The sequence below is a fragment of the Eurypyga helias genome, unplaced genomic scaffold (genome assembly GCF_000690775.1).
Source record: "Eurypyga helias isolate BGI_N326 unplaced genomic scaffold, ASM69077v1 scaffold31168, whole genome shotgun sequence".
Classification (NCBI taxonomy): domain Eukaryota; kingdom Metazoa; phylum Chordata; class Aves; order Eurypygiformes; family Eurypygidae; genus Eurypyga; species Eurypyga helias.
Genome location: NW_010268088.1, coordinates 21,297 through 34,228, shown reverse-complemented (window position 1 = coordinate 34,228; position 12,932 = coordinate 21,297). Strand labels below are relative to the sequence as shown.

The window sequence follows — 12,932 nt, the reverse complement described above, 5'->3', positions numbered from 1 at the left end:
GAGGGCGAAGGAGGGGATGACCCCCTCGGGGCATCCGTGGGGCTGGCGGGGCCCTCGCAAAGCTCCTTGTTTCCCGGTTGTGTTTGCTCCAATAAAAACGTGTTTTCACATAGGGAATATGGAAGTGCATCCAACCCCCGGCAGGTACCGAAAGGACGAGTAACGTCACCCCGTGTCCAAAGCACAGGATTCCCCAAGGCGTGCCATAGCTCAGCCCTGTCTCCAGGTGGCTCTCCAGGAGCTTTGTTCCCTCCCCTCCCAGGGAAGTAACGCCGGTGGGGCCTGGCGTGGTGCCATGACCCGTCTCCATGGGTCAGGCTGCCTGGGAGGAACGGAATGATCCTCACTCCAATCCTTTGCACGGTGCTTGGAAGCGTCAACTTCGCAGTTTTCTAAAACTACGGCTCCTGCTGTGGGGTACTGGGGAAGAGTTTTGCAGCGTTAGAACGGGGGAGGTGTGGGCATCGGCAACCTCCGTTTCAGGCGGAATTGTAAGGCCGTGGCCCTTGTGAGGCACTGACAACAGAAGGCAGGCTGCAGGTATAAACCAGAAAAGGCCAGGCTGATAATAATTACAGAATTAGAGTTCTCCCTTCCCCTGCAGTTTTGGAGTTTCAATTCGGTTGCTGGGAGTTTCTCTTCCTTTTTCCAAGGAAAACCCTGCCCTTCTGTCAGTTATCCAACTTGCTTTAATGTCTGTTGTGGGAACAGCAAGCAGTCTGTGCTGCATTATGTGTCCAAAACTGTTCTTCCTTTACAGATAAAACCTTGTTCAGAGCTATCATTTCCTGTGAAGATCTACTTCTGTGTCACTGTTGTGTCTCTGCTAAGTATCATAGGGCTGACCATAGAGACACTCGTTCAACAAACCGAGGAGGATTTCACCATTTCTCTTATTCAGTTAGTTGGAGTTGGTAAGAAACGTACTGTTTGTATTTTAAAACAAACATGTTTTTCCCCAAAGCAGTCATTAAGCAGTAGCTGAAGTTTCTTATTTCACTCCATTTGGCCTCATATATTACATACAGAATCTTCTGCGAGTTCAGCACCAACAAGCTAGATGCCTTTGCTGTTGTTGTTTTTCCCAGCTGGGAAAGGATCAGTAACAGATACGGTGTCATGCAGAATACATTCACCTGTGAAAAAATATTCTGGTTTTAGGAAGTTCCGCTGTAGTTGGCTCTACTACTGGCATTTTGTTAAGCAGATGTGGCAGGGCTTTTGCTTTCAGACAGCTGTCGCTTCAGGTAAGACACACTGAATGTTCAGCTGTGCCAGAAAGAGCTCACCATTTTCCATTTTAGTGTCTGCGCTGTAATATCCTGGGGAATTCAGAGGTGTCCACGCTCCAGGGTTTGTCGTAGGACGTACATCTCCTGACGTGAGCTGTGCTTACACCCAAGCTTTAGCTGGTTTCAAAGCACCTTCTTACATTTCCAGAAACCAAACATACACAGTTTGATCTGAAACAAGAAAAGGTTAAGTCACCCGTCTTGTGTTAAGCTCCTGCAAGGATGTTCCTTCACCTGATGTATTTTAATAAAAGAAAATAAGGACCTAATTTTTTTGAAAGCGCTCTTTTTTTTTTTGTCTAACAGTTGTCCCACTTGAAGCAAAACCCAAACTTCCTTGATTATTTCTAATGAGGTCTTCAGTAGAAACTTAATGTTCATATTCCTGGTTCCATTTGTATTAAATAGAAATAAAACTTCACATGAAAATCAACACAGCTATTTTAGGAAATCCTTTTCAGTGGCTTTAAGCAGGTTTTGGCTGTTGGCTGGCTGGCCAGCGCCGGAAAGAATAGGCTGTGTGGGTGTGACACCTTGTGTACGAGAGGGACACGCTGACCATAAGCAGCCATTGCTTTCCAGCTGTCATGCTTTCACCCAGAGGGAACAAAGACAATAGGTTTGTTCCAGATTCTATAATTAGACACATCCAAACAATACTTTTATTCCAAAACTCTGGTTTGATTAGCAGCTTTTCACACAAGACTCAGCACAGCAGCAACAATTGCTGTGGCAGAACAGACCACCGGTGCCTCCGATCTGTCACGCTGTTTTTGTTAGCGACCACTGGTTCGTGCTTCAGAGAAAAACGAAGAACCTTCATAATAAAGCAAACGAATCCCATGATGTTACAAATGGGGAAGTTGACAGCATGTTTGCTAATCTGTTTTTTCCCCCTCCTACCTTCTGTTGATACTAACTAATGTTCTGTGCTGCAACGCACACACGGGAAGAAGTGTTTGCCTCTCAAACCTCCGGTTTAAATCAGGAAAAATAACGTATTTTTAGTACATCACTTCAGATAGCCAAGTTCTAAGGCAAACACAGTTGTTTCAACGTATTAGTAAAGATAATATTGAGGGAACATGTTCAAACCATGATTTGCTTACCTTGAGATTTTAAGATGTGTAAGCTAACCTCCATAAAGATGCCAAACCCACGTTTTCTGTAGGGTAGACAAAGACTGTTGGAACTGATGGTAGTTCTTTAAAGAAAAATGGGTGCCTCAGCTGTAACAATCACTTGGATTTACCACTAGAGATATTTAGTTCAGGGATGGTTTGGGAACTAATTGGTTGAAAAATACTCACCAAAACCAAGGGGATTTGTTTCAGAAATGTGCACGTGCTGTATCTGCAGAAATCTTAATGCTCTGAAGGTTTGTTCTCAAGTTATTTGTACAGATTTCTGATTTAGCAGCTCAATTTGCAAAACAAGGAAATGCTGTCTGAAGTCTTTCAGGTCTTCCTGAGGTCATAAGCATGCAAAATTCACATGATTCACTTCATAATTTGCCAATCAAATGAAAATTCCGGTAATCACTGTTGGTAAAAGTGAAAAAGGAAGTTTGTTCACTGGAAGGTTTATTTTGGAGTAACTGAAGTTGTTATGTTACTGTGAAAACTTTTACAACACACTGTCCCCATGCCCCAGCCTAGCAAAACTAGATTATTTGATGTGCGGAATCCAGGAAATAGCCCTCTGGAAAAAGAAATCTATCGTTACTTGGTCTGTGATAAGAATTAACTAGTGTGTGCAGGAGCATCCTATATAAGAACAAAGCACCGATGCCTGTTTTTATGAAAGGAAAGCCTTTTCCTGTGTCACAACAGACGTGTAGAGTTCAACAGTGACAGCTGACTGTGGTGTTGAGTCGCGATTTTTGAGGTATTTTAGAAAAACGTGACTCAGAACTTTCCTGAACCAATTATCTTCTCGGCTGTAGTTTGCAGGGTGGCGTGTTTCCAAACCTCCCCAACAAAAATAAACCGCTAGGAATCCAGTCTAAGTTCAGTTCAACGCACAAGCCGTTTGTGGCGGTCAGAACCACAAAAACAAAACACTGGAGGTACGTGTATGAGTGGTACATTCCTTGTTAGTCACTTGAATGACTCTCACTGGGAAGATTATGTAATTTCAGTTCTTTAATAAAAATGGTGTTGCTTCATTTAGTTCCAAATACTCCTCAATGTAACGATCAGGGTGGTGTTAATAGAGCACCACAGCTGCCAGATAATGTGGATAGCTACTATCTTGCCATTTTCAGACTGTTACTTCACAAGTAATTAAAAAATCTAACAAATAATTTCATTTCTTGTATGCTAAGCACAGGGGAGAGTACTCATTTTAAGTGTCTGATTCAGGCTCCTTGCTCAGAGTACAGGTACGCTCTTGCCTTACATGGTCTTGATTAATTCCATTTTGTCATCTGGATCGAGCACATTGAAAAACTGTGCCCAGTGCAACCTGTGTTCACCTGACCTTTCCTTCTCCTCCCCAGTGTTCTGTGTATACTATGTGACTAGAGGAATCCTGCAGGAGAACCGCCAGGAGCTCATCGTCTTTGTTCTTTCCATCTTGCTAGTGATGTTTCGGTCCGTTGTCAACTTCACAGTCCTCTCTGCTGAGCAAAAGCCGAAACTCCTGGTTAGTCTCCTGCCTTTAATTGACTTTGCTTTTCTCCACATCTGGGGTCTGAAAAATCTTACAAAGCCAAGATATCTGTCATAAGGGCACTGATAACAGAAAAATCAGGCTGAATTATTCCTAACGTTGAACATGTGCACCCCCCCAGTTGCAAACGTTTCTCTCAGCTATTCTGTGCGTTTCTTTATGGCATCGTCTGACAGCAGCATACATACCAAATACTTATGCTGGCAGAGGATTACCACAGAAGATACCCTTCACTTCACCTGCTCCGCCTCAGATTTCCGTCTGCCAACCAACTGGCCCGAAGTCACGTAAATCTAGCCGGTGGGAAGAAGGGAACCTCAAGTCTACGTGCAGGGACATAGCCGTTAGCCCCACGGCTCCAAAAATGCAGCAGTGTGTTTTTGAAGAGTTCTGGTAACCTGCTGCAAGGAAACAAAAAGATACCGTGTGCTAGGGGAGGTGCTGCCATTCCAGATTATCTTTGCATCCCGTAACAGTAACACACAACAGGAGGACTGTTCTGTGCGATATTAAGATCTGTAACGAAACTTCCACATGCCGTGCTTCTCAGTCCTTCCCTTTGGGGTTGCATGTTTATCACAAGCATGAGGAGGAGGTTCTTTGCTTATGAAGTCATCCAAAATTATTCTTTGGTAGAAGAGACGGCAGCCAAGCTAGGAGGATGCAGCAACGCAGGATTTGCCTACACAATTTACCTATCAGTCATACGTTCAGTTAAACATACTTATCTACAGCAAATGGGGTTGTTAGGGTCAATAAGGAACAGGCATGGGAGATGCAAACTGCTGTACCCAGTCATCAGTTACATATTAAACAAGAACCTCAAAGCAAAGCCTGATGTAGAAGATGTACTATTAAGGACTTACTTCTACTACTATAAAAGTAACTTGGATTACTGTTAACTCCCACTTCCTGAGCAAAATTTCTGAGCCAGAGTAAGGCATACTAGTATACATATTCTCATATCAGCGTAATTATGAAGGACTTTTTGCCACTTCAGCCGTCTGTAAAGCAGCAGGCATTACCTCTGAATGCCAGCAAAGCTGCGGATACAACCCAGACAAGTGCAATGTTTCCTGAAATTCAGTCAGTACAGCATTCAGAATGACCCGCTGTCCCCCTTGGAATCAATGGGGAAGATCCTTACCAGCTGCTTTATGCCATACAGGCAGCTTAGAGCCAGTCTGTCCAAGAAAGCTGTTTCTTCAAACTGGCTGATAAAACCTCAAGCAAAAAAACTTGTTAAAAGTCATTGTGATATTACAGGAAATGCAAAGGTTATGTTTCTCAACAGCTGTAAAACTACTACATTGAGGGTGATGTAAATTAAAATAGCTGGTGTGAGTCATAGGATCACGGAATGGTTTGGGTTGGAAGGGACCTTAAAGATCATCTAGTTCCAACCCCCCTGCCATGGGCAGGGACACCTTCCACTAGACCAGGTTGCTCCGAGCCTCATCCTGCCTGCCCTTGAGCACTTCCAGGGATGTGAATTTACAGGTATCAGCAAGTGGTTGCAACAAATGGCAAAAATCACAGCCCCACCTTTGCCATTTACCAGTGTGGCAAACTCAGCTTTAAATGTTGTCTGTTTAAAATGCTCTTAATGGGCAGCCTGGTTCTCCTTACTCCTTCCTTCTTTTATTACCAGTTAGAAGATTGAAGGTTGAAGCCTGTCCCCGTTTCGGCATGGACAGTCACATCCTTATTTCTCTTTCCCATCAGGCACGCTTCGTTCTGATCCTCTTGGTTGGCTCCTTTGATGTCATCTGTGCCATCATCCTCATTCAGAGTCAAAGCATGATGGCCTTTCGAGTGGGCGGTGCTCTAGAAAGCCTACAGTCACAATACTTCATGCTCAACCTCTGTTTTTCCATGTTGACCTTTGATCTTCAGGCACAGGTATAGCACCCCTGGGTTCCCTTTTTTGCCTCCTACTAACAATAGCTTAGCGTGAGACAAGCTGAGCTGAACTCCCTACGGCAATCCTGCCTGTATCGTCCCTTTTAGGTAAGATTAGCTTAATCATGACCATCTCTGCAGGTGTTTGCTATAGGGAAGCTTAGTTAAAAGCCATAAAAATGAATCAATATATATTTTATCGCTGTCCTGCCCAAAAGGAAAATGGAATCTAATTACTGCACAACATCCCAGACCAGTCTCTTGCTTCCCAGCCATCTTGGCTGTCTCCAGTTGGGAAAATGATACTTGAGGTGGGAGAGGGGAGCCCAGCAGGGCAATCGGGGTGGGATAGCAACCTGCAGTTACAGGTAAGTGAAGTGAACCCAAGATCTGTTTAGAAAGGGTTTGTACTTCTGTACACTACCCTGCATTCTCACTTTACTACCGTATTACCCTGAATTACCTTCGGCTTTATCTGGAGATATCTGGAGACATCTTCCTGCCTTCCTTGTTGCCTGTATGGCACACAGGGAAGTATGTCTGTCCTTGTGTCCCATTTCAGGTTTTGAGGAAGAATTTTAGCCTTTAGACCTGTGCCCAACTTACTGTTGCTGGGGGTTTGTGTCAGATATTTTTTGGTGGGCTGTATGGTCTCAAACTCATAATTTTATCAAACCTTTGCCTCTTTTCTTTCAGCTCTGCTTGTGCGTTCTACTGATAAGCCTGCATGAGATCAGCCTTCTGCATAACATCATCTCAGCAACAGGGGTTCTTTGGGCCTGCCTGAAGGTGACCGTTAGCATCGTTGCGGTAAGTGTTAAGCTAACAGCGACACTAAGAATAGTTGACTTCTGAGACTACAGGCTCTCACTCTGAGGAGTTAGCACAGGCTGGAAAGTCACAGCCATCCCACGGTACATAGTGCTGCTAAGTGGAGGGGAGCCAGAATGGATCCCTGTGGAAAACAAGAGCACCAGCAGTAATGAAGTCAGGTTTCTTACGGATCTCTGTCTCTCAACAGAGCACGCAGGACAGTGTCACATTATCATTATTCCTTTTGGAGGGACATTGCTTTATTCTCAGTCCTTGCTCACCTACTTTAATGAAACCTTTAGGGTCACAGTATCTTCGATATTGCTACCTCTCTGACAAGGTGAGGTGAAGCTGGCAACAGTCCTCCAAATTATGGATGGAGACACAGTAAGACTCCATAGGCCATATATCCTTAGGAAACCACACCAAAAAGATGAGTGGTCCTTTACTGGGGCAGCTTCTTTGAAGGTGAGTGACAGTTTTCAGGTAACATAAGGATTTGTGAACTTGAAATGTAGTTCTTCATGTCAGTCAGACTGAACTTCCTGAGCAATCTTGAGAGCTCTGCCCCAGGAATGATTGCAGAATCAGGGCCAAAGTACATCAGATATGTGTGTCTTTTATTACCAGGAAGGAGTCTAGGGGGTTTTTGGGTTTGTTGTTTTCTTAGACTCCTTGGGTGTTTGCTTTAGCCATTAAGACAAGTTCCTGATGGCTGAATTACAGCTTTCCAAGTGTTTTGATTGCTCTCCTTGCTAAAAATGGAGCTAGCACTAAGCACCGTGCTTTTAAAATACTTCAGCTGAATAGACTCATCTTTCTCCTGGACTTGGGAGTGTTGGGGCCAATAACAGCTATCCAGCAGGGAAAAATGGAGACGGGACTGAGTGTGACAGTTAGGAATGCAGATAGGGATATTACAGCTTGGTAGGAGGTCCTCACATGCCCTTGCGAGGCCCTGGATCTTTGCTTTCAGTTAAAGTGTATCAGGTGTGGAAAAAAGGGAGGAATCAGGAGGATTCAAACTGTCAACCTCTCAGGGACGTTTCCCCACCATCCGAAACAAAGTTGATGTGACCGGTTGTCCTTCACACTTCACGAGTTCTTTGCTTCTCCCTGATTTGCCTTTAGGCATGAGAAGAGGCACTGCTTCTTTTAAGAAAAGAAAGGGGTGTTTCAGTCAGATGGTCTCACATCTTATCGTAGTGATATTCCTTGTGCTTTCACCAGCAGCAACCAGATTTCTTAATAGTTCAAGGAGTAATAGTCAATGTCCTGGGGATTAGTGCATATTCTTGCCCTTTGCTCAAAACTGTGCAGCAGAACTACACAAAAGCTACTTTTTACCCAGTCTAGGTACATTACTGACTTCTCTACTGGAAGAAGTTAACAGCTTCTTGTCTAAGAAATAGCAAATGCAAAGTTAATGAAAATCAATCAGTGCTGTATTTCCGTAACTGGCAGCACCCCAGAAAAGGCGGATCCGTTTCAGGAGAGCCTGGCAGCTTTGCATCCATGTACAGGTGATTCTGTGTTGGGCTAGAGCGTGCAGACAGTTTGACAGGGGGGTGACCACAGAAGCTCCTTTGCCTCGCCCTGGTTTGCGCAATCAACCTTCTGGCGGACGCGGGTTTCACTGCCTCGGTGCTCGCAGAAACTGCCCCTGCTGCGAGGTTGTTACAGAAGGACGGTGTGGAGATACACGTAATCCACCAGGAAGTATGAGCATAATAGAAGGGAAAACTCGGGAAACGCCTCATACGCAGTCCCTTCTCTTAACCGCAGTACCCGAGAGCACAGCTAAACCTTATGCTCCCTTATTTCCGGGGTGGTGCACATGTCATTTCACAAGGGGATTATTCATTATTTTTCTTCTATTTATATACACACTCTCCTATTAGTGGATTTATTGTTCTTACCTCCATTATTTATTTTCTCTTTTCTCCCATTAATTACTAATTCTCTCTTTACCCCTCCTCATTTTGCAACTTCTCTTTTCCTTTCCCTCTTGGCCTTACCCCAAGAGAAGCACAAGTAGTACCACAGACAACAGCAGAGGTGGCAGAGAATAGCCAAACTCCCTTGGGAGAGGAACAATTCCCAGAGTGCTTTTGCAGAGGTTCATAGACTGAGCACAGCAGAAGGATCAGTATTGGTTTGGGGGGCAATCTGAAGTTGATTACATGCACCAAATCTTACCGTAGCGTTGGCACCGTCACTGCTTTCCTTCCCAGTGGCTCAGCATCGTGTGCTCAGACTCGCCTTTCCAGTTCAGGATGGCTGAAGGTTGCTGCCTGCTGGAAAGCCGTCTGTCATTTCTTCTTTCCCAAGGTTAATTGTGAAAGAAATTTTTTCTGACAGGTAAATCCTCTTGCTTCTCCCACGTTCTAGTTCCCACTGACTTGACTTCTCTGTAGTAGAAAAAAGGGGGGACAATAAGTCACCGAGGGCTTTCAGTCTGTTAGCTACGAAAAGACTAATTTGTCAGAGAAAAATCTGGGTGTAGCCACCTACCCCCCCAAATTACATCATCTTAGGTGCACCTCAGAAGAGTCAGCTGCTTCTCCATTTCAGCTTGAAATGCTATTGAAAAATCAACAATACAGAGCCTTCATAGAGTATCCAGCAATGAGTTACAAAGCTGTGCGTATCTCATCTTATTTTACAGATTTTAAAAGAACTGAAGCCGCTGGTGTGGGTTTTTCTGATTCAGAATGTACCTGAAGTAGTTTACCTCACCTACCTGCTTTACACGGTAAGGCATCCGACTGACTTGCTCAGTAACGGGGCGCAAGGCCGGAGGCCTGCTGTTCGCTAGTGGATCCGGGCCCCAGACAGGATGTCTCCTTCCTGAGCATGCCCCTTCGTTGCGGCTCCGGTCAGAGTCCATGAGAGCAGCAGGCACATCCTGCCTCTTCACGAGCAACTTTTCAGACAGGGACCACGTGGAATTGCTCTTGAACTGATTAGAGGGAGAGAGCCTGGAAGTCTCTGTAAGTGGCAAAGTGTCCAGCACAATTAGGGCAAGATGCCACAAAATCTTCCAGCACAAGATACGCAGCTCCCCTTCTTCACAAGAAGTCTCAAGTGGTGCCAGGGCATTTGACTGTCCGCAGGGCCTGAAATCATCACACTGTAAAGAATTTCTGATGTAGCCAAAACAAGAGACAGCGCAAACCCAATAAAATCCCGTGTTAGGCGGGTTTTTTGGCGCTATAATAGCAATAAAGTGCTTATCACTGGGGCACCCCAGCACCTCCCACAGCATGTGTGGAAGGAGCTAAGGAAGAAGGGCAAAGCAGATTGTTCCTCATGGGAAGGGCTGGAATGCTGATAGCAGCCAGCATTTCTCATACTTCATGTACATATTCTCCAGATCCTGATACAAGTCCAGTGGCTGCAGTGATCCAACTCCTTGGGGTTCTGTTTATTAAATTATGCTTACCCCTAATTACTTCAGCTCCGAAAAAGCTGCTAGATTGATTGTACAGCAGCGGCTTAACAGCCTCTGCAGTATCAACAGGAAAACGGCTAGAGCTTCACAAACTAACTGCACAGGAGTCGGCCAGGACATCCGTAACCTGCCTCCATTTGGGATACCACCGCTGGGCTTAGTAACAAATCAGAGCAGTCAGAAGGGTGCGTGTTTTAATCTCATCCCGATAATCACTAGGCCTGCTGGGGCAGTGACTCAAAACTCCAGGAAGAGAGTACTGCTAGGTCTCAGTACCTTTTCTTCAGTAACAGATTTTTACAGAGGTCTCAGTGTTAACGTGCCTGATGATACTTGGTTCATGCGGGCAGCGACCCTCCCTCAGTGCAGTAGACAGCTGCAGGATAGATATATATATATACTTGCTTTTAATTAAAGTTGAAGTTTTCTTTATGTCAGACCCCTCAAAAAAGCACAGGTAGGCAATTATTAACTTGTGATAAGCACAGTAATCATTTGCTTGTGATAAGCACAGCAATCATAGAATGGTTTGGGTTGGAAGGGACCTTAAAGCCAACCTACTCCCACCCCCTGCCATGGGCAGGGACACCTTCCACTAGACCAGGTTGCTCCAAGCCTCATCCAGCCTGGCCTTGGACACTCCCAGAGATGGGACATCCAGGCTAGCCATGAATGAGAATGGGATGGTGAAGCCAGCCCCGAGATGCTCATGACAATAAGAGTACAACGACAGCCAGGGAACAGAACTTCATCCTGTGTTTCACGGTGGAAAGACACCGAGATGCAGGATGAGGGCTGGTTTCCTTATCTCCAGCTTCTTTTTTCAATCTAGGCACAACCCTGTTTTCATAAGACTTCAGTGATGCAGAGAGCAGAAGGTAGAACGCATTTAGCTGCAGCCAGGGAATCACGTAATCAGGACAGTCTAACGATTTAAAAGTGACAAGTTTGGTTTTTTTTTTTCCCCCCTGCAATTACTACCTAGTGACTTCTTTCAGAAATTCAGGGGTTGATTGCATTTTATAGCTTCAGGGTTTTGTGGCACTACATGTTGATTGTTGCATGTCTCCATTTTCCTGCAGGTGATAAAGGAATGGGGCAAAGGGAATTCTTACACTCTGGAAGCTGCTTTCATTATCGGCTCTTGCATTTCTGTTGCGATAAAATCTGTTTTGTTCTGGGCGCTGATTCATGTCTACCACAGCTTTGGGCAGGGGCTGAGAGAAAGAAGTAAGTACTTGGAAAGGTTAACTTAACCATGAAGGTCGTGGCCTATTGTGTCACGGTCACAACTGAGATCGTCCAGCCAGGAAAATAGTTTGGGACAGTCATAATAAAAGGCAGATCCCTAATGATCCGAGGCACTAGAAGTCACCGGTCTGACAAAGCTCAGAAGCTGGCATGGAACACGTGGGATCTCTCCTTTGAGAAAACTGACATTAGTCAAAGTGCCTTTGAACCTGTGCACAAATTCCCTCTATCCAGGACACAGGCTGTTGTGGAAAAACCTCCTCCATGCAAGAAAAATGTAACTGTCCTTATCATGCTGTATAACTGCCTTGTGATAACTGAGACAGACAGAATAAAGGGACCTAAAGAGCCACTCAGACCACCCAAACCTCCTTCTACATGAAGGACATCGATGCTGCTAGGCACTGGTGTTGACTGATCCGATCCTCCTTTCTTCCCACAGTGTTTTCTTCCTATGGAAGGATCGACTCCTGAGCATCCATCCCCCGCGGAGTGAAACTGGAGCCGGGGACGTTCTGACCGAGGACCTGCGTTGGGGCTGTAAGAGAACGGGCCGGTTTCGCAGAGAGGAGGTTGCTCAGCAAAACGCCTCCATGTTTCTCCGCTGGCGTTGTGCTGGGGAGCCGCAGCGGCGCAGCCGGTAACTCAGCTTAAAAAGCAATGCGTGCTCGGGAAATTAACAGTAATCCTCTCGATTCAACGAGTTTCGCTGACAGGACAGTGCATCTTTCACTCCTTGTTTTCCTGATGTTGCTTTGCAGCCGCAGAAGGTTCACAGCATGCATGCGAGTGCAAAACGGTAACAGAAATGCCGTTTTTCTGGATATACGCAAATGTCGTGAAAATAATTTGCGCACGTCTTTTATTACCGAGTCCGGAAGTGGATCGCCCTACCATCGCTTCTCAGCTCAGATCAAGCCCCAGAGTGGATCTGGTGACAGCTGTTCCCTCATCTCCACTATGGCCAGGATCACTTAACCCCAACGGAATGGACGGGACTTCCTGTTCCTCTGACTCCAGAATATTTCAATTTGGGTTTTTTTTAAAAATCCCAGCCACACAGGAAAACTACACCGTGTAATCTCATGGCTTCCTCTAGTGTACGTAACCCGTGTGCCACTGCACACGCGAGGGTGACCATTCAAATAAGCCTTTAATAATGTCATTTAAAAGTTTGGTATTTTATTGGTGGGAATCTTTAGCTACTGGCTGGCTGTTTTGTAATAAAGTACAAACAGAGTCCGCACGTGATAATTATTTCCGATATGAGCAGCACGGGTTGAGTGGGAAGCCTCTTTACAAACTGAGGGTGGAAGAGCCTGGGCCTGCAATTCAAACGTGCTGTGAACGCTGCCATCGCGTTCCCCTTCTGAGACATCTCAGACGTGCAGGTGCCTGCACTCGGCAAAAAGTAGTGAAAACGGTTTATTGCAGCTTATTAGGGAAAGTCACAAGGATGAGCTCACAACTTCTAGGAAAATCACCTCATCCTGGTCTTCCAAACCTGAAACGAATCTGTTCTACAGCTGGCACATTGGAGGCAAGAA

General features: G+C 45.3%; 1 protein-coding gene across 1 annotated transcript; it reads left to right on the top strand.

The window, feature by feature from the left end:
* Positions 1-113: 113 nt before the first annotated feature.
* Positions 114-11,859, top strand: LOC104504882 (the record flags this gene model as incomplete). The annotated part of the gene is made up of 8 exons (XM_010157640.1): positions 114-144; positions 761-914; positions 3,793-3,938; positions 5,691-5,867; positions 6,564-6,677; positions 9,349-9,435; positions 11,217-11,364; positions 11,828-11,859. Coding segments are annotated over 8 exons (889 nt in total), but the record flags the coding sequence as incomplete, so codon positions are not given.
* Between the last annotated feature and the right edge of the window lie 1,073 nt (positions 11,860-12,932).